Raw genomic sequence first — 22,461 nt, forward strand, 5'->3', positions numbered from 1 at the left:
CCATCTTGGGGCCTTTTCCGGAGCTCCGCTGGAGGGGGCATCGATCACGGAGGGCTTCTACATCAACACCATAGCCTCTCCGATGATGTGTGAGTAGTTTACCTCAGACATTCGGGTCCATAGTTATTAGCTAGATGACTTCTTCTCTCTCTTTGGATCTCAATACAAAGTTCTCCATGATTCTCGTGGAGATCTATTCGATGTAATCTTCTTTTGCGGTGTGTTTGTTGAGACCGATGAATTGTGGGTTTATGATCAAGTTTATCTATGAACAATATTTGAATCTTCTCTGAATTATTTTATGTATGATTGGTTATCTTTGCAAGTCTCTTCGAATTACCAGTTTGGTTTGGCCTACTAGATTGATCTTTCTTGCAATGGGAGAAGTGATTAGCTTTGGGTTCAATCTTGCGGTTTCCTTTCCCAGTGACAGTAGGGGAAGCAAGGCACGTATTGTATTGTTGCCATCGAGGATAACAAGATGGGGTTTATATCATATTGCATGAGTTTATCCCTCTACATCATGTCATCTTACTTAAAGTGTTACTCTGTTCTTTTGAACTTAATACTCTAGATGCATGCTGGATAGCAGTTGATGTGTGGAGTAATAGTAGTAGATGCAGGCAGGAGTCGGTCTAATTGTCGCGGACGTGATGCCTATATACATGATCATACCTAGATATTCTCATAACTATGCTCAATTCTGTCAATTGCTCAACAGTAATTTGTTTACCCACCGTAATACTTATGCTCTCGAGAGAAGCCACTAGTGAAACCTATGGCCCCCGGGTCTATTTTCCATCATATTAATCTCCCGCCAACAAGCTATTTCTGGCACTTTTTATTTTGCTTTCTTTATTTTGCATATTTATCATAAAAATACCAAAAATATTATCTTATCATATCTATCAGATCTCACTTTCGTAAGTGACCATGAAGGGATTGACAACCCCTTTATTGCGTTGGTTGCGAGGATTTTATTTGTTTCTGTAGGTGCGAGGGACTTGTGCGTGGCCTCCTACTGGATTGATAACTTGGTTCTCAAAAACTGAGGGAAATACTTACGCTACTTTGCTGCATCACCCTTTCCTCTTCAAGGGAAAACCAACGCAGTGCTCAAGAGGTAGCAATGAGCATGCTCATTTTGTGCGTCACCGTTTGTCTGAAAAAGGGATACTCTTATGGGATCAAATAAACAGATTGATATGTTATGCTTGGAATCTTTGTGAAATTTGTGATCTTACTTGTTGCTATAAGAACCCTAAAAACACCTCCCCTACCTATGTGAGTTTAATGATAATGAAATCTTATCTTCTTATGCAAAGGGTGTTTATAGTTACTATGATATCGAACAAATTGAAGAATTTGTTGCTTTTAAGGGTGCTTATGAAGTTGCTTCTTTGATTGAAAAGTATGATGTTACTCTCTACGAATCTGAAAATTTTGACATACTTAAATATTGCCATGAAAACTATGCTCATAATGTCTATGTCAAAGAATTTATTGAAAAAATGACCATTACTTCGAAAGAGAATAATTATATGCATGAATCTATAGATAATTATGATTCCGGTGATTTGATTAAAATATCCCTTGATGAACATGATGCTTGCTATTCTTGTAGCCATGATGCCAATATTTATGAAGATGAATTTGCTATAGTTCCTTATGTTAAACATGAGATCGTTGCTATTGCACCCATACTTGATAGTTCCTTCGATGAAAAGCATGATTGCAATGATGTTATCATAAATTCTCTTAATGTCAATTGTGTCAATGATATGCAAAACCTAAAGCTTGGGGATGCTAGTTTTGCTATGACTACTATTCGTTGCAATGATCATTATTGGGGTGATACTTCTTTTGATCTTGAAAATTTATTCAAGCCCCATGATGAATATGAGATTGATAATGGTGTTTGCAATATTATTGAAAGTGGGTTTGGAAGAGTGTCAACTTTAGATCTCACATATTTGAAGAATGTTCAATCTTATGAAGTTTTTGATAAAAGTGGGTTTGGAGAGGCCATGAATTTAGTTAATGTTAATCCCACTATTTTGGAAGAGTGTCAACTTTGCATACATGTGGATCTTGTTAAGAATATGTTTTGTGATAGCTATATTGTTAAATTTGCTTATGATACTACATGCAATTATTATGAGAGAGGAAAATATGGTTGTAGAAATTTTCATGTTACTAAATTGCCTCTCGTTATGTTGAGATTGTTATTGTTTCGTTCCGCTTCCTTGCACATGCTAGTTTCTGCTTGCCTTGATAATTCGTTTGCCTATAAGATGCCTATGCATAGGAAGTATGTTAGACTTAGATGCGTTTGTCACATGTTTCATGATGCTCTATTTGTCTCAATTACTATCTTCCGTGTGAGGATTGTTGAAATATTATGCCTAGCTAGGGGCGTTAAACGATAGCGCTTGTTGGGAGGCAACCCAATTTTATTTTTATTCCTTGCTTTTTGTTCCTATTTAGTAATAAATAATTTATCTAGCCTCTGTTTTGGTTGTGTTTTTTGTGTTTAATTAGTGTTTGTGCCAAGTAGAACCGTTGGGAAGACTTGGGGAAAGTCCTTTTGATCTTGCTGTAGAAAACAGAAATTTAGCGCTCACGAGAATCACTGCCTTTTTATTTGAAAGGTGCTATTTAGTTAATTCTTTTTGAAGATGATTAATAGATAAATTCCTAACGTCCATAAATTTATTTTAGAATTTTTGGGGTTCCCGAAGTTTGCGTTAGTGACAGATTACTACAGACTGTTCTGTTTTTGACAGATTCTGTTTTTCGTATGTTGTTTGCTTATTTTGATGAATCTATGGCTAGTAATGAAGTTTATAAACCATAGAGAAGTTGGAATACAGTAGTTTTAGCACAAATATAAATAAAGAATGAGTTCATTACAGTACCTTGAAGTGGTGTTTTGTTTTCTTTCGCTAACGGAGCTCACGAGATTTTCTTGTTAAGTTTTGTGTTGTGAAGTTTTCAAGTTTTGGGTAAAGATTTGATGGATTATGGAACAAGGAGTGGAAAGAGCCTAATATTGGAGATGCTCAAGGCACCCCAAGGTAAAATCCAAGGACACCAAAAATCCTAAGCTTGGGGATACCCCGGAAAGCATCCCCTGTTTTGTCTTCGTTCATCGGTAACATTACTTGGAGCTATATTTTTATTCGCCACATGATATGTGTTTTGCTTGGAGCGTCTTGTATGATTTGAGTCTTTGCTTTTTAGTTTACCACAATCATCCTTACTGTACACACCTTTTGAGAGAGACACGCATGAATTGGAATTTGTTAGAATACTTTATATGCTTCACTTATATCTTTTGAGCTATATAGTTTTTGCTCTAGTGCTTCACTTATATCGTTTAGAGCATGGTGGTGGTTTCATTTTATAGAAATAATTTATCTCTCATGGTTCACTTATATTATTTTGAGAGTCCTTTAGAACAGCATGGTAATTTTCTTTTAGTAATAATAAAAAACTTTCATATAAGTGCATTGAATACTAAGAGAAGTTTAATACTTGATGATTGTTTTGAGATATGGAGATAGTGATATTAAGGTTATGTTAGTTGAGTAGTTGTGAATTTGAGAAATACTTGTGTTGAAGTTTGCAAGTCCCGTAGCATGCACGTATGGTAAACGTTGTGTAACAAATTTGAAACATGAGGTGTTATTTGATTGTCTTCCTTATGAGTGACGGTCGGGGACGAGCGATGGTCTTTTCCTACCAATCTATCCCCCTAGGAGCATGCGCATAATACTTGGTTCTTGATGACTTGTAGATTTTTGCAATAAGTATGTGAGTTCTTTATGACTAATGTTGAGTCCATGGATTATACGCACTCTCACCCTTCCATCATTGCTAGCCTCTTCGGTACCGTGCATTGCCCTTTCTCACCTTGAGAGTTGGTGCAAACTTCGCTGGTGCATCCAAACCCCGTGATATGATACGCTCTATCACACATAAACCTCCTTATATCTTCCTCAAAACAGCCACCATACCTACCTATTATGACATTTCCATAGCCATTCCGAGATATATTGCCATGCAACTTTCCGCTGTTCCATTTATTATGACACACATCATCATTGTCATATTGCCTTGCATGATCATGTAGTGGACATCGTATTTGTGGCAAAGCCACTGTTCATAATTCTTTCATACATGTTACTCATGAGTCATTGCACATCCTGGTACACCGCCGGAGGCATTCATATAGAGTCATATCTTGTTCTAGTATCGAGTTGTAATCATTGAGTTGTAAATAAATAGAAGTGTGATGATCATCATTAATAGAGCATTGTCCCAAAAAAAGAGAAAGGCCAAAAAAAGAAGGCCCAAAAAAAGGGGCAATGCTACTATCCTTTTTTTCCACACTTGTGGTTCAAAGTAGCACCATGATCTTTATGATAGAGAGTTTCTTATTTTCTCATTTTCATATACTAGTGCGAATTTTTCATTATAGAACTTGGCTTGTATATTCCAACAATGGGCCTCCTCAAGTTCCCTATGTCTTCGTGAGCAAGCAAGTTGGATGCACACTCACTTAGTTTCTTTTGTTGAGCTTTCATACATTTATATCTCTAGTGCATCCGTTGCATGACAATCCCTACTCCTTGCATTGACATCAATTGATGGGCATCTCCCTAGCCCATTGATTAGTCGTGTCAATGTGATACTTTCTCCCTTTTTGTCTTCTCCACATAACCCCTTCATTATATTCTATTCCACTATAGTGTTATATCCATGGCTCACGCTCATGTATTGCGTGAAAGTTGAAAAAGTTTGAGATTACTAAAGTATGAAACAATTGCTTGGCTTGTCATCGGGGTTGTGCATGATGAGAGCAATCTTGTGTGACGAAAATGGAGCATGACCAAACTATATGATTTTGTAGGGATGAACTTTCTTTGGCCATGTTATTTTGAGAAGACATGATTGCTTAGTTAGTATGCTTGAAGTATTATTATTTTTATGTCAATATCAAGCTTTTATCTTGAATCTTTCGGATTTGAACATTCATGCCACAATAAAGAAAAATTACATTGAGAAATATGTTAGGAAGCATTCCACATCAAAAATTCTGTTTTTATCATTTACCTACTCGAGGACGAGCATGAATTAAGCTTGGGGATGCTTGATACGTCTCCAGCGTATCTATAATTTTTTATTGTTCCATGCTATTATATATTCTGCTTTGGATGTTTAATGGGCTTATTTATACACTTTTATATTATTTTGGGACGAACCTATTAACCGGAGGCCCGGCCCAAATTGCTGTTTTTTTGCCTATTTCAGTGTTTCGCAGAAAAAGAATATCAAACGGAGTACAAACGGAATGAAACCTTCGGGAGCGTGATTTTTGGAACAAACGTGATCCAGGGGACTTGGAGTGGACGTCAAGCAATCAACGAGGAGGCCATGAGGCAGGGGGCGCGCCCTCCACCCTCATGGGCCCCTCGTGGCTCCACCGACCTACTTCTTCCTCCTATATATACCTACGTACCCTGAAAACACCGAAGGGCACCACGAAAACCTAATTCCACCGTCGCAACCTTCTGTACCCAAGAGATCCCATCTTGGGGCCTTTTCCGGAGCTCCACCGGAGGGGGCATTGATCACGGAGGGCCTCTACATCAACTCCATGGCCCCTCCGATGAAGTGTGAGTAGTTTACCTCAGACCTTCGGGTCCATAGTTATTAGCTAGATGGCTTCTTCTCTCTCTTTGGATCTCAATACAAAGTTCTCCTCGATCTTCTTGGAGATCTATTCGATGTAATCTTCTTTTGCGGTGTGTTTGTCGAAATCCGACGAATTGTGGGTTTATGATCAAGATTATCTATGAACAATATTTGAATCTTCTCTGAATTCTTTTATGTATGATTGGTTATCTTTGCAAATCTCTTCGAATTATCAGTTTGGTTTGGCCTACTAGATTGATCTTTCTTGCAATGGGAGAAGTGCTTAGCTTTGGGTTCAATCTTGCGGTGCTCGATCCCAGTGACAGAAAGGGAAATGACACGTAATTGTTGCCATCGAGGATAAAAAAGGGGTTTATATCATATTGCATGAGTTTATCCCTCTACATCATGTCATATTGCTTAAAGCGTTACTCCGTTCTTATGAATTTAATACTCTAGATGCATGCTGGATAGCGGTTGATGTGTGTGTCGGATTTCGGGTTCCGGCAGACCCTTGAGGTTCGAACACTGGGGTGCGTGCGGAGATCTCTCCCCTACCGATCTACGTCCGATCCCCTCACGTGATCTAGGCTAGAAACAACGAACAACACAAGGGACACGAGGTTTATACTGGTTCGGGCCACCGTTGTGGTGTAATACCCTACTCCAGTGTGTGGTGTGGTGGATTGCCTCAGGGGCTGATGATGAACAGTACAAGGGAAGAACAGCCTCGCGAGAGGTGTTCTTGAGCTGGTGCAATGAACTGCTAGGGTGAGTTCAGTCGCCTCTCTCTCTCTGCTGGGGTTCTACCAGATCTCTCCCGATCGATGGATTGATGTCTCTCCCTACTCTGTGGTGGCTAGCTCTATTTATAGGGGCCTTGTGCCTCTTCCCAAATAATGAGCGGGAAGGGCGCCAACAATTGGCCATTTTGAAGGGGAACATCTAGTACAGGTTATCCTGACCAAAGGTGGTCTTCGGCTGCCAAAAGTACTGGTGATGACGCCGTCTTGGGCTCCACTGTGACCTCCGTCCTGCCGCTCTGCTGGTCTTGGTCTCGTTGCACCGGAATGGTAACCTTTGCCCGATGCCTTGGCCTGCGCTTGCTCCCTTTGCACCAAAGGGGAAACAAGGACACTGCACAGGCCGGCGCCCGCCTGGCGCCCGCCTGGTCTCGATTGTCATGGCTTGCGTCACGGGCTCCTCGCGAGGTATCCCCGCCTTGATCTCTCCGCCTCCTCGCGAGCCTGCCTGACGAGGCTGCCTCTGAGGAAGCTTCCTGTCGTCCGCCCCGCGAGGCTTGGCCCCTCGCGAGGGTCTTGAGCTTGAGCTGATGAAGATGGGCCGCGCTGGGCCCCCCACTTGAGCCACGCCGCAGGCCGCAGGCAGGCAAGTCTGGGGACCCCCGTTTCCAGAACGCCGACAGTGTGGAGTAATAGTAGTAGATGCAGGCAGGAGTCGGTCTAGTTGTCACGGACGTGATACCTATATACATGATCATACCTAGATATTCCCATATTTATTCGCTTTTCTATCAATTGCTCGACAATAATTTGTTCACCCATCGTAATACTTATGCTATCTTGAGAGAAGCCACTAGTGAAACCTATGGCCCCCGGGTCTATTCTCCATCATACAAGTTTCCAATCTATTTTATTTTGCAATCTTTACTTTCAATCTATATCATAAAAATACCAAAAATATTTATCTTATTATTATCTCTATCAGATCTCACTCTTGCAAGTCGCCGAGAAGGGATTGACAACCCCTTTATCGCGTTGGTTGCGAGATTCTTATTTGTTTTTGTAGGTACGAGGTGACTTGCGCATGGTCACCTACTGGATTGTTACATTGGTTCTCAAAAACTGAGGGAAATACTTACGCTGCTTTGCTGCATCACCCTTTCCTCTTCAAGGGAAAACCAACGCAGTGCTCAAGAGGTAGCAAAAGCCAAGTTTTTGCATCATTTGCTTAAGGTAATTCCAATCAACTCTATCATAAGCTTTGGATAAGTCTAGCTTATAGGCACAAAAACTCCTTGTAGGATCCTTTTCCTGCTTGATATGGTGAATACACTCAAAAGCAATCAAAGAGTTATCATTCGCCCAGGAATAAAAGCACTTTGCGTTGGAGAAATAATCCCATCCAACACCGGCCTCAAACGGTTAACAAGGCACTTAGAAACCACCTTGTAGATTATATTGCAGAGGCTAATTGGGGGGAAATCTGTAATCTTAACAGGGTTCTGGATTTTTGGGATCAGAACTATATTAGTGTTGTTGACCTCTGCCGGCATTACCCCTATCCGGAAAAACTCCTAGACCGCCGCCACAATACACTCCTTAACAGTACCCCAATTCCTCTGAAAAAACCGAGCGGGAAACCCGTCCGGGCCCGGTGCCTTAAGAGGCCCGATCTGAAACAAAGCATCCGAAATCTCCTTCTCGGTAAAATCAGTGCACAAATCTCCTTCTAAAAACTAGTCAATGTGTACGTGCAATGCACGTTAATTTAGAAGTATATTAAATGTATGCGGATATTAAGTCGGATATTATTTGCGTGTTATTATGTGATTAGCACTATATTTGGCATGAAATTAACTGCACACTAAACGTGTTGAGCGCTCGACATTGAAGCAGTCTAGGTCGTTGGATTGACATGATTTAATGACCGAGATTATTTGGATTTGCCTTTTTGGGTCTTCTTATATTGGTATAGATAGATATAGATATAGATATAGATGATCCTACTGTTTCATAAGGGCAACTCCACCAAATGGCCTACACAATATCTGGATTGAACAGTTTGAATATATTTTTGTCATACAGCACCGGTCATTAAAAATGCCCGGACCGGTGTGGCCGTCCAAAATTCCACAAACCGAAACCAAACGTAGGGATCTTTGTAGCTGCCTGGTCCTCTGCTGCATATGCCTTCAACAACATGGGCCCATGTCAAAAACCCATCTCCCACCTCTCGCGACACGTCCGCTTACAAGCCGCATCACATTCATGCCGGTTTAGAATGAACTTGACTGAACAAGACAATGGGACAACTTTCTACCGTACTGAAGCCGGCTGGCATTCACACCGGTGAGGCAAATGAGAAGCCAACTCCGGGCTCCCGCATTCAAGTCGCCGCTCCGCCTCTCCCGCCATGTCCGCTTGCTCTCCCCGCCGCATTCATGCCTTTTCAGAGAGAACATTATCGTGCGGGACGACGGGATGGCTTCCTACCGCATTCAAGACGGTTGACCGACCGATGCGGCAAACGAGAAGCCAACTTCGAGCACCCGCATTCAAGCCACGGCCCCGACTGCCCGGGCACCCGCTATTTAAAGCAAGCCCGCGATGCCACAAAACCCTACCCCTCCGAGCCTCATCTCCCTTCATTCGAGACGTCGGCACACCACCCCTTCCTCCTTCATCCACCATTGTCGCAATGGTCGGGACCCATCCTGGGTGGTGAAAGAAATTGTCGTCATGACGCCGCCATGAAATTGTGGTCGAGGTGCACGCGTGGGAATCCCCACGCACGACCTGCATTTCGGAGGGACAGCCTCAGACCTCTCATAAGCCGAGCTCCGATGAGGAGGACGAGACGACGAAGGAAGCAGAGAAGGAGGAGCAGGCGCCCACATCGGTGCATGAGCCACCGGTTGACAGGTTCACCCTGCTGCAAGCGAAATAACACTACAACCGGGTGATGGAGAATGTGGAGCAAGATAAACATGCATTGTCGGCGTCCATGTTGCGGCTACTGCATGAGGAGCAGTGATACAACCTGCAACTCCTCAGGGGAGCAGGCGTCCGGCCAGGCCGTCGGACCATGGTCACGATGGATCCGAGCATCATGGACAAGCAACGGACGGTGTTCAATACTGTGTGCAGCGCCTGCACCATCCGACGTGAGAGGTGGTTGTTCCGCGTGAACAAGACGGAGCGAAACCGCCTCTTCGAGGCGTAGGACGTGGAGGCCAACGACGCACCGGACCAGTGTCTGCTTTTTATTTGGTGACTCTGGTTGGATGTCCTCCGCCTCTATCCTGTCCACGGGAAGTCTGGGCGTGACAATGAACATTTAGTGATATCTGTTTTGATGATCAGCGTTGTAATTGCCCTAAGTTCTCGAAAATTCATATGGGCACGCAGGTGCGGGAGCAAACGAACATTTAGTGATATCTGTTTTGATGATCGGCGTTGCAGTTGCCCCAAGTTCTCAAAAATTCATATGGGCACGCAGGTGTGGGAGCACACAGTAGTTGGATCTCATACAAGGACACAGTAAGTTTCAAGTTTTAATCTTTCGTAAGTTTCAAGTTTTAATCTTTGTTTGAAGTTTTAATCTTTTGTAAGTTTCGAGTTTTAATCTTTGAAACTTGCGATTTTCTCAGTCGCTTGCTCATCCAGTTTCAGAATTGAAACTTTAAGCGTTTATTTTACTGAAGTTGTGATTTTGTGGGCCATCATAACGTCGTTGTCGTCGCGGTCAAAAACTAATTAGATTTACCAAGCCAGTTGCCGAAATGTGTTTGCTCAAAAAATGGCCAGGTTAGACAAACACTAAAACAGGCAAGAGACAATTTAAAAGGCTAGTTTAATATATTACGTTTGCAGTGCAGCACGACAGTGCAACGATGCAAAAGTTCCCCTCATCAGCAAGCTTTACAGTTCAAAGTAATGTAGGTGCCGCTGAATTGCTGCCGGAGAGTCCAGAAGAACACTGAAACTAAGAGGACAGCTAAAATACGATGGGCAAAAGGGCTGCTTGCGTTAATCTATTTTAAGGTTCCAGGTAGTTAGGTAGTACTAAACGATCACATAACACACCGATCATGACAATGTTCTGCCATACGATCAGCTGCGGTTTCGTTCTTCGACAAAATCAGACTCTCCAGTCTTCAGTTCTTCACCATAGGTTTGCTACTTCTACTGCCCCTGTTTCCAAAATGGAGTCGATACGACAGACCTAGTCAGAAAACAGGATAAGATGTCAGCTAAGGCAATTATGACTGTACTGTTATAGAGGTTACATCAGATGTATTGGTTTAATTTTAATAATTTTTCATGCAACATCAGCTAGGTTTATGTTTTTCCTTCAGATCTCAAAATGTATAAGGTCCAGAATTTCTAGGATCTCACATTAAAGCGATTCAAAGAACAGTAAATCACCTCCATGTTCTTCCACCAACCTGCCTTGCGCCTGCAAAGTCAGTTCCTGCATACATCCAGACAAGTCTTCAAAATATATTTAATGGGCACTATATATAATCTAATTTTATCAAATCAAATTTTATGTTTTATGAGCGTGGGCTCATTCATATTAACTTATTCAAGTGTTTGTATCAAAAGATCTCAAACATTCATGGTACTGCACGAAGTAATTTAGGTGCATGTACAAATATTCATTGAAGAATGTGATTATGTGTACTGTAAAAGGAAACAGGAGGTACCAAATTACGTAGCAAAGACATGTTCTTATCTTCATCTTTTGTACAGAGCACATATGGTTCTTTTTTTTTCACAATTTGTTACATGTACCTAAATTAAACATTTTTATAACATTGTGATTTTCAGCAAAATTTCTGGAAGCACAAAAGTCTACAAACTCATGGAGGGGTAAATGTGGACATAGGTTCATATAAGATTTTCACTTAATACAAATCGGCTACTATAAATCATGTGAGATCTATTTAGTATGTATTAGAAGGCCAAAAATGTTTGGCTTTCTCAGCTCCTAAGAGATACTCCTACTAGTTTGCATTGCCATTTCTCACAAGCATCAAAAACTATGAATACCATTATGGCGTTCCAATCAGTACTGATGTTTCTGTTTTAAATTATACACAAAAAAGATTCTAGCCAAATATCAAAGGACAATCTTTAAGAAGCAGAAGATTCTTACTTGAAAACACATGTTAAGCTCGTACTGTCATACCTGCGAGTTCTCAGACGCCTCACTTGGCTGCACATGTACTCAACACTTTCACTGCGAGTGGCTGTCCTGTCCGCCTTTTGATGCCAAATCACGGGTATGATGGTTCTGTCCGTCAGCCTGCCACATTTTTCGATTTCCACCAAACAATTCGCCACAGCCTTGTACACGTCTTCACCCCATTCAGCACGTAGCTTTAGCAGATCGGCATCATGGACATCAATCTCCTAATCACACAAATAATAGTAAAATCTCATAAATTATCATCTCCACCAAATGATAAGGAACGCAGGCTATGGTCTGTAAAAGAACTTTGAGGTTCAGACAAGACGGTGCAGTAGTACCTTAGAGATACCTTCCTCAGGGTTACCTTTCTCCATGACAGTTTTGGAGGGATTCCACTCTGGGTTCAGCAGCTGCTTCTGCCAAAAGTTGTAAAACTCAGAAGCTTTCTTCGAAGCTTCTTCTGGAGGCAGCTTCTTAAGGCATGCCTGTTGGAACGGCTTGTAGCTCAATTCGCCTATATTCTTTATTGCAATATTCCGTGTTGAAGTAGCACTAATATCCATGAATCCCTGGAGCACAAGAAATTTTCAATATTCCACCTCGTGTCCATTTTTCAACAGAACAGTTAAAATGGTGTGACCAAACAAGCCATGGTTGGCCATAGAGCTACGAGCAAACATTCCACACTTTCCAAAGAATGGCTGAGTAACTTCAACAAGGATTTTCAAATTTTTTTTAAGTAGGTATCACCTGAAACGTCTTATATTATTTTCTTTCTTTTACTAGGTCTTTATTCATTTATTAAGCTCTCTGGGTTAACTCTGCTTATCGTCTTGTACACTTCACTGCTTCTAGTTATTATTAATAAAAACTGCAGTGGGGCTTTTCCCCACTGTTTGCCATATAAAAAAAGTTCAAAAAGTAATGATCAGAATGCATGCAGAATCTAATGTCAGCAGAGGGTGACCGAACCTTGATCAGCTTAGAGTGGATATCAGAAAGTTCCTTTTTAGCATTCTCAAGCTCAGTGCTTAAACCTTGATCATCTTGATCAGGATTGTCCATAACACCATGCTCATCAGCAACTTCACCGTTGCCATCAGATTCTCGTGTCCGTTTATTCTGTGCATAAAGATTCATCAGGGCATTACATGGCGCTGACAAACACACGTACACAATAAAGTGGATAATTTTGTACTTTGTTAAATTACCAAGATCAATGACTCCAAATAAGAATAAGACAATGATCACTATACTAGTTTACCAGTCAATGACCCAATGAAATGTAACTACTCGACAGAACTACTGCAAATAAAGATCCACATAGATCAACTGCAGCTAATAAACTGAAGATCTGATAAAAAAATCCATAAACAAAAGAACGATCAAGATGCTATACTGTAATCTGCAATCTGAACAGAGGTAGTGTCCCTCTAATTCATTCAACACAGCAAGGATTAGCAATCAAAATGCAATTTCCAATTGCTCCAAGGAAAAATACTCACTCTTCCAGACTGGCTACTCTGAAGACCACTTCCCTGCAGTGCTAGTAGTACATGGCTTGACTCCCTTGCTTCCAGCTCTTCCTTTAGAGATTCAATCTCTGCTGCCTGTTCTTCATTCCTTGTTTTCAGTTCAGCAATCAGTTTGTCCTTTTCAGTGATCAGTTTGTCCTTTTCAGTGACAGCTGTTCACAGTACCAAAAAGAATAGAACAAAGCTCAGTTTAGTTTTTTAGGATTATCTTTTCGTTTGGCTGACAATAAAAGTTCAAGTGTGAAGTGTCGGTATTATTTTTGTATAGCTTAAGGTAGTAAACTACTCGCCCTGTCGTAATTAGATGACATCCTAGAATGTGTACAGTCAAAACATTTCTAACTGTGACTCACCATGTGAAAACTTATTTAGTATCGTTATTTTGAAACTAATACTATTAGACCAGTAAGAGAAAATGCATTTATCATATCACAAATTTTCAAATTTCTATTAACAAATTCATGTGACAACCATAGAAAAATTGCATAGCAGAGACCATGTCCATGCACAAAACATATCTTTTAACAAACAGATGGGAGTACTGTGTTTCTGATGATCCTATTATGTCAAGGCAACAGAATTCATCTCTTGCGATACGATCTTCTTATGTAGAAATTACGAGCACTTCAAAGTTATCACCTAGACGGTTATTATTACATACTAAAGGATATGAAAATTCCTACTAAAACACAAGAGTTTTTACCATTCTGTTGTAGCTCAAGATTTGCTTTTTCCTCCATGACACAGTGAAGCGCATTGTTGATGCCGGCGTAGTCCGTATAGGCACTCTTGTGGAACTCCAGCCTGGAGTGAACATCAGAAGCCAACACATCAAGGCTTGCATGCAAACAACGTGCGCCTCCCGTCTCAGCCATATAGCCTGCAACTGGACCTATAAAATATCAGAATATAGATCCATTTGGGTTTAATTTATCAACCAATTATTGTGGAAACCAGTAACCGATATATCCGTGGTCAGGGGTTAGAAGCAGTACACAATCTTTACTGTCCTCAGAATTTAAGTATCATTATTCCGCTAAATTTAATGAGATGGCACTTTCTTTTCCTTTTTGTACTTTTATTCTTCATCCACGCAAACTTTCTTTGGTACAAGTTCATGAGGTGCCAAAATAACAACTGCCAGTTGCCAATAAATTACCTAAAGAGCAAAATAAAGGTAATTGAAGTATTATCCAAGGTGTCATTTCTTGTTCATAAATCTTAGTTTTACTAACCCATTTGTCTGCATATTCCAAATATAAAAGGAAAATTAAATAGTATTAGCTGGAATCTAAACCATGCATGAAGTCAACATACTTGTAAATCGATAAATGTGCGCCCAAATAAATGTTCTGAGAATTAAAAAATTCATAATAATAAATGCAAATCTAAATCTTGATACAGAGAACTCCTGATTTCCCTGAATTATTTTGCTAAATAGAAATAGTTTCAACCACATATGAAAGAATTTTAAAAAAATTATATGTGTGGGCATGAAAGATCAAATTAGTGACAAATGTCAACCATAAGACATGATCAAATTTAAAGTCCCTACTAGGATCAACTTCGAAATTACATTACATTAAATTAAGAACAGCAATGAAAATCGGAACCTAGGAAAATAAAACTCGAATCTGTATTTGTGTTGTATGAAGTGCTAACTGGAGACACCAGACATGGAAATAAAAATTAATCTGAAAACTCTGTCATTACCGGTTAATCAGAGTAAAAGGAAAACATCATGTCGATTTCTGAATAAGTCAGAGCATACAATTGGATTGCACATCACACGGTGAGGCATACTCATGTAATGATTTTAAAAGAGTTGTCACAGAGAAAATGCAATTGGGCGCCCTAAAATGGCAGGTAAATGATCAGTTAGACGAATCGATATGCACGTATACTTTTTTTGTGTGGGAAAGTTGGGGAGTTTATTGATTAATGAATAGGTTTACAATCGAAAGCCAAAATGCTTAAAAGATTCTTGGGAGCATCTTGTAACCACAAATCAGTTCGACATGCACGCATACTTGACAAGAAAAAATGGCACGTGTACCAAGTGCTCTAGTTATATGTGAAGTTTCCGTGTCGAATCTGTTTTATTGTAGATTTACAGTGTTGTCCAAGAGCCCTTATTTTAGCTGAGTAGCACGTTTTTATGTTTTCCGAAAATGTTTACGTTTGATGTAGTACCAAATACTAAGAGGGGAATAGGGATAGCACAATTTGTGCTTTTTTATTCTACCTCTTCTAGAAACAGCAACGGTTACAGCTTACAACATCAAGATCTATCATGATAAACACTGACGAACTCCCCCATCCCAGAAATATGGTGTTTCTCTGATGACAAAAAAATAATAATACGAACAAGTTGCAGGGAAAACGTCACCTCAGCAGGAGTGGATGCAACAGCGCCCCCCTAACAGATCTGCAAGGCGGAAAATCAAGCAGGTCAATAAAGGACAGAAAGGGGAGTAGGCGAGTATTGCAGCATACTACTACAAAACTGGAATGTAGCTTCAGGAAGAAATGCAGGCAGAAATCTGCGGTGACCAAGAACGAATGGGATGGAACCACGAAGAACAGAGCAAAACAAGATCAAGGAGGTCCAAAAATACGGAACAATATCAGGAAAAAAAATGTCTGCTACCGAAAACATCAGTCGAATCTGCAACCAACCGGGTGGATTCTAGTACCTCTGCCGATTGCTCACGGCAAAGACTAGAGAGCTTTGGAGTTTCTTGTTTTCTTCGTTTTCCTGGATGGGTTGGTGAATGCGGGGTGAGGGGGGCGGCCGGGCCGGGGGGTTAATGGCAAAGCAGCGTCTGGGGAAGCTGCGATGACGACGGGACGGCAGGGCAGGAGGAAGCAACGAGGGGAGAGAGAGATACTGCTCCAGTAGGCAAATTTGACAAATTTGACCTTTAAACGAAATCAAATCACAGAATAAACTGTTCGTGAAACTATTTCATGCGGCTGACCTTTTTCTGTGACGCCCGACACGAAGGCGTCACACTACATTGTGCAACGCCTCACAGATAGGCGCTACACGCCTGGCCAACATTGCACCCCAAACTGCCTAAGAATTGCTAAGTCATTGTGCAGAGCCTACGAGCTAGGTGCTGCATTGTATAGTGTGGCGCCTAGCTCTCAGGCGCTGCACACTGACTTAGTAATTTTCGGATCACATGGGTGTGACGTTGACCAGGCGTGTAGCGCCTATCTACGAGGCGTTGCACAGTGTAGTGTGACGCCTTCGTGTCGGGCATCACACAAAAAGGTCAGCCGCGTGGCAGTTCATTCTGTAATTTAATTTTGTTCATAGGTCAAATTTGTTAATTTTGCCGCTCCAGTACGAGTAGTGGGCAGAGAGGGCGGTGTGTGCAGCTTGACGGGACGTTCCGAGAGACGGGGTACTAGTAGTTCTTTTCGTTTTTGATTTGAACCGAAGAGCACGCAGCGAGAAGGAGAGAGAGGGAATGGCGCGGACGGCGCGCAAATATTTCACGCGGCCGCGGTGAGAGCAACTCCAACCCGCCGACCCATTTCACCCGCGCGTATTTGTTTGAATAGTCGTGAACAAAAAAATTAATCCAACACACCAACTCAAACAAACGCACGTTCGTTTTTCGTCCATCGGACGACGACCTATTACTGGTTAAATTTAAGCCTCATTTGCATCCGCACGAACACAAAACGGACGCGCACGACACCTGCCTACTGCCCCCTCCTGCCCGCCAATCAATGGCACATAGAACATTCTTTTCCACCCCTATCGTCAGTAAGCCCTCGCCCGCCCCACCTCGCCGCTGTCACCGCCTAATTTCAGTGCCCCTGCCAGCAGTCTGCGCCCATACACCTCCCCCGCACGCTGCCACCTTTCACGTCGCCACCACCACCACCTCGCCCTCGGGCCACCGCAGCTTCCCCCCACCCCCTGACATCGCCTTGAGCACAAAGTCGTCCCTCGCGCCCTCGGTCAGCTCCTTCGTTTGACACGGCCACGCTCGTCGGACGCCGCTAGGCCAGCTACCTGGTCCAGGGAAGGCGCGCATCTCTTCGCCGGCCAGCTTCTTCGACGACGCCGGAAGTTGTTCGACAGTTTGCCCCCAAGGTACAAATGAACTCCGTCGACGAGTTTTTTTTTCCATAATTTCCTCTGCAACTCCGATGATTCCTCATCGGACGATGAGGAGATTGTGGTTGTCGTGTTGGTCGTCTATGACCACCTTAGTAGGCAACGACCGTTGTTCCGGGGCTCGATCCCGGGGCACACTCCAGTGTTGAATCGCAACCGAGAGAGCGATCATTTCGTTCTTTGGAAGGACTACTTTGAGACACCGACCCACTCTTCAAACATCACCAATTTCGGCGCCATTCCCGCATGGCTAGCCATGTTTTCAATCGTATTCAGGAGGGTGTGGTCGGATACGATAAGTATCTCGAGTGCAAGGAGGATACCCTTGGAAAGATTGGCTTTTCCTCTTATCATAAATGCACCACAGCTATCCGGATGCTTGCATACAGAGTGTCTGGTGATCTCATTGATCAGTACGTCCTTATGAGCGAGTCTACGTGCCTAGACTCCATGTACAAGTTCTGCAAGGTTGTGATTGTAGTGTTGGCCCTGAGTACTTGAGAGAGCCAAATGACGAAGATACAACCCGCTTGTTGGTGATGAATGCTAGCAGAGGCTTCCCCGGGATGCTTGGCGGCATGGACTGCATGCACTGGGAGTGGAAGAATTGGCCTTTTGCTTGGCAAGGGTAGCATAGGGGCCATCTTCTTGGCAAGGGTAGTATAGGGGCCATGCCAAGTGAAAGATCATGGATGTCGTCTAAAGGGGGGGTGAATAGGCGCTTTAAAATAATTACGGTTTAGGCTTGAACAAATGCGGAATAAAACTAGCATTTAATTTGTCAAGAACAAAACCTAAAACAACTAGGCTCACCTATGTGCACCAACAACTTATGCTAAGCAAGATAAACAACTATGTGATAGCAATATATGTAACATGAAACACTATGGCTATCACAAAGTAAACTGCATAAGTAAAGGGCTTGGGTAAGGGATAACCGAGGCACGCAGAGACGACGGTATATCCCGAAGTTCACACCCTTGCGGATGCTAATCTCCGTTTGAAGCGGTGTAGAGGCACAATGCTCCCCAAGAAGCCACTAGGGCCACTGTAATCTCCTCACGCCCTCGCATAATGTAAGATGCCTATATTCCACTAAGGGACCCTTGAGGGCGGTCACCGAACCTGTACAAATGGCAACCCTTGAGGGTGGCCACCGAATCCGTAAACTTTGGCAACCCTTGGGGGTGGTCACAGGTACCCGTCAAATTGCTCGGGGCGATTTCCACGACCTAATTGAGGACCCCGATGCTTGCCCGGAGCTTTACACCATAATGATTGAGCTCTGACAACACCAATCGTCTAGGTAATCAAGGCACCCAAGAGGGAAGCTCTAGGGTGCCCAAACACCCAAGAGTAACAAGCTTCTCAACTTCACTTCCACGTACCACCGTGGAGAACTCAAACCGATGCACCAAATGCAATGGCTTCGATTGGTGATGATGATTGCTTCGATTTCCCCCTCCCTCCGCTAGAGAGCAAAAGTGCTCCGACCAGGTTCCGCCTTGAGACGGTGGCACTTCATCCCGAGACCTTTCTTCTGATTTTTTCTAGGTCAAATGGCATCATATAGTAGAAGATGGGCTTCGGAGGCCTGACAGGGGCCCCACAAGCTCGGCGGGGCAGGCTTATGGCTACCTGGTCGCCCCCCTTCTGTTAATTCTTTCGCCAATATTTTTATATATTCCAAAATAAATCTCCATCAATTTTCAGGTCGTTTTGAGTTGTGCAGAAAAGGTGTCTTCGATATAGCCCTTTCCGGTCCAGAATTCCAGCTGGCTGCAATCTCCCTCTTTATGCGAAACTTGCAAACTAATAGAGAAAAGACATAAAATTGTATTATAAATTGAAATAACAGTCCATAATGCAATAAATATCGATATGAGATCATGATGCAAAATGGACGTATCACAACTGCCCGCCGGTGAATGTTAACATCAATAGCCACAACTACGACAAATGATGCTACCTGGTTGACGATATCTCTCCTCAGTGGATCAATATTGTGAAGACAATCCCCAACCCCGTCGGAGAGCAGAGGAGGAGATTTTCCCAAGAGCAAGAGAGTGCTAGGAAGGATGTCGAGCGTGCCTTTGGTGTTCTGCAATCTCGATGGGGCATTGTTCGGTATCCTTCTAGAACTTGGAGCACCAAAAAGTTGTGGAAGGTGATGGCTGCTTGTGTGATCATGCAAAATATGATCATAGATGATAAGCGCCCAGAACGTATCCACGATCAAGTGTTTCAGTTCCAGGGTGACAATGTTGTGACTGGGCATGGAGGAGGGGCAACGTTTGCACAATTCACCCAATTTCATCATCAAACAAGTGGTTGGGAAAGTTACATTCAGCTGCAATATGATTTGGTTGAGCATATGTGGACTCCTATTGGCAATCAATATACGTATCTTTTCTTAAATGTATTTGAGATAATTTAATTTTTATTCAGCTTGTAAACTATGATATATTTATTTGGGTTGTGGAACTATGTTATATTTGTTTGCTTGTGAAACTATGTAAATTTTGTGTATTTTGTTTGAAAAATGACGGCAGGTCGGCCACACGAGCGAATATGAGTTAGCGCGTTGGACGCACTGCCGACCCAAGTCAAAAACAGGGCAAACGACGAGCAGGCGGCAGACCCAAGCGGACAAAAAGCGGAAAAAGCACGCATCTGTATGGATCAGCGTGTTGGAGTTGCTCTTAAGGCCGTCTCCAATGCGGACCCTCGAATCACCCGCATATGTTCGGATCACGGATCATAGCGTCACCGCCCTCGCCGGGACAATCAGCAACCACGACGGCGGGCTCCTCGACGATGAGGAGGACCAGGAGCCACAGTGGTGGCCCCAATTCCTATTGGAGACGGCTCTGACGGATGAAGATCATGACGGAGCGCTTTAGTCAGATGGGCATGGCGCCACCATCTCGGCGCGCATGAAGAAGGAGCCACCGTCCCCGAGGCACGTCCGCGTGAAGTGGGAGCCGACATCCCCACTCCGATAGGTGAAAGATGAACCCGATTTCCCACTGTGCAACCGCGGCCTCCACATCGACGGGCGCGTGAAGGAGCCAGCATTCCTCAATGCCTTTGTTGCATCAAGGACGAGCCAGCGTCGCCCCCGCCGCACATCCGCTACACATGGATTGACGGGTCCTCGTCGGCACCACGTCGCGAGCTTCGCCCGATAAAGGAGGAGTTGCCACCCGCGATCGCAAAGGCGCGTGGCCGCGTCCTCCACTACCTCGGAGGAGGCGATTATGGCGGTGCCTCCGTCTCTCGGGCCATGCTATCCGAGGCGGAGCGCGCGACGAGGCAGTAGGTGAGGTACAACCGGCACGATGCCGGTCACCGTTCCACGTTTGCCAAGATGGATTTGGTGATCTTGATCTCGCTACCACCACGGAGACAGCCGCTAGGCGCCGCCGACGCCTTGACGGTTGATACGTCTCCAACGTATCTATATTTTTTCATTGTTTCATGCTATTATATTATCAATCTTAGATACTTTATATGTAATTTTATATTATTTTTGGGACTAACCTATTAACTCAGTGCCTAGTGCCAGTTGTTGTTTTCTGTTTGTTTTTGGTTTTACAAAAAAATTGTACCAAACAGAGTCCAAACGTTACAAACTTTTTGACGGTTTTTTTGGACATAAGAGACCCTAGAAGCTTTGGGAGGAGACCAGACGATAAGCGAGGAGATAGCAAGGCAAGAGGGCGCGCTCTGGGCGGGTAGGTGCGCCCTAATGCCTTGTGGGGCCCACGTGGCTCCGTCTGACCATATTCCACTTCTATAAATTCTCAAATATCCCCAAACCAACAGAGAGACACTTGAAACATTTTTCTGTTGCCGCAAGCTTCTATTCTTCCGTGATCCCATTTGGAGCCTTTTTTCGATACTCTACCGAAGGGGGAATCGATCACGGAGGGCTTCTACATCATCCTTGCTACACCACCAATGATGTGTGAGTAGTTTACCACAGACCTACGAGTTCATAATGATTAGCTAATTGGTTTCTTCTATCTTTTTGATCTTCAATACAATGTTCCCTTTGGAGATCGATTCGATGTAATCTTTTTTTGCTGTGTGTTTGTTGGGATCCAATGAATTGTGGGTTTATGATCAGATTATTCATTGAAAATAATTGAGTCTTTTCTAAACTTTATTATGCATGATTATTATAGCTTTGTATTTCTCTCTGATCTATCTATTTGGTTTGTCAAACTATATTGATTTATCTTTAGTGGAGAGGTGCTTTGTAGTGGGTTCAATCTTTTGGTGTCCTCACCTCATCATAGAAAGGGTAGTGAGGCACATATTATATTGTTGCTACTAAGGAGAAAACAACGGGGTTTAATCATATTGCTTGGCTTTATTATGTCTACATTATGTCATCATACTTCATGCATTACTCTGTTCGTTATGAACTTAATACGTAGAGAGGCAAGCATAGAAGCGATCTTGAAGTGGAGTAATAGTAGTAGATGTAGGCACGAGTCGGTGTACTTGTCACAGACGAAATGCCTATATACATGATCATTGCCATGAATAACGTCATAACTATGCGCTTTTCTATCAATTGCCCAACAGTAATCGTCATAAAAGTGTCACATGATGCAGATCAAGCCATTTGATGGGATTATGTCTGTGGTCCTAGGCGATCTTGCTTCGGTGGCCACCCCGGCCCCGGCGGCCACCTCCCATGCCGGCGGCCACGACGGCGACTCACTTGCCAGTGCTCACCCCAACCCTAGTAGCCACTTTATCACGTTGGTTCCTCATCAACCATGGCATTGTTCTCCCTCAACTTTGATCATGGCAAAGACTTTCAAGCAGATGTTAAGCGCATGTTTGGCCATCCGATGGTCTTCTCCCCCGGCTTTCATCAAAGGGAGTTCACCCTGGTGGTGCCTTTCAGTCGTGCAACCTTCAAGCTCAATGCTCATACGGTTAGTGTTGCACTTCATGCTGCTTTTGGTGGTTATGCCCAAGGTTTTAGGGTGCGTCTCTTAGATCGTTCAAGTTCTCTGTTGCTTCCAAATCAGTAGGCTTTGAAATTTACAACATAGGTAGAGTTACGGAGAAAGATTTCGATATGGTTTTTTGACTTTGGGGTCACAGTAGCCCAAATTGGCGTAGAGA

At 43.0% G+C, this 22,461-nt stretch overlaps 1 protein-coding gene across 5 annotated transcripts; it reads right to left on the reverse strand.

Annotated features, from left to right (window-relative positions):
* Positions 1-10,282: 10,282 nt before the first annotated feature.
* Positions 10,283-16,041, reverse strand: LOC119299789 (factor of DNA methylation 1-like). Of its 5 annotated transcripts, none has more exons than XM_037576928.1 (9): positions 15,872-16,041; positions 15,565-15,603; positions 13,879-14,055; positions 13,146-13,327; positions 12,613-12,762; positions 11,979-12,209; positions 11,638-11,861; positions 10,872-10,917; positions 10,283-10,668 (listed from the first exon to the last, which is right to left on the reverse strand). In XM_037576928.1, exons 3-8 carry the CDS (start codon positions 14,048-14,050, stop codon positions 10,911-10,913), a joined length of 966 nt encoding a protein of 321 aa, XP_037432825.1. In that variant the 5' UTR covers positions 14,051-14,055; positions 15,565-15,603; positions 15,872-16,041; the 3' UTR covers positions 10,283-10,668; positions 10,872-10,910. The 5 variants fall into 5 exon arrangements, with proteins under 5 accessions (XP_037432825.1, XP_037432826.1, XP_037432827.1 ...); XM_037576929.1 differs by having other exon boundaries at positions 13,879-14,061; XM_037576930.1 differs by having other exon boundaries at positions 15,855-16,041.
* Positions 16,042-22,461: the final 6,420 nt, after the last annotated feature.

The sequence above is a fragment of the Triticum dicoccoides genome, chromosome 5A (assembly GCF_002162155.2).
Source record: "Triticum dicoccoides isolate Atlit2015 ecotype Zavitan chromosome 5A, WEW_v2.0, whole genome shotgun sequence".
Lineage (NCBI taxonomy): Eukaryota > Viridiplantae > Streptophyta > Magnoliopsida > Poales > Poaceae > Triticum > Triticum dicoccoides.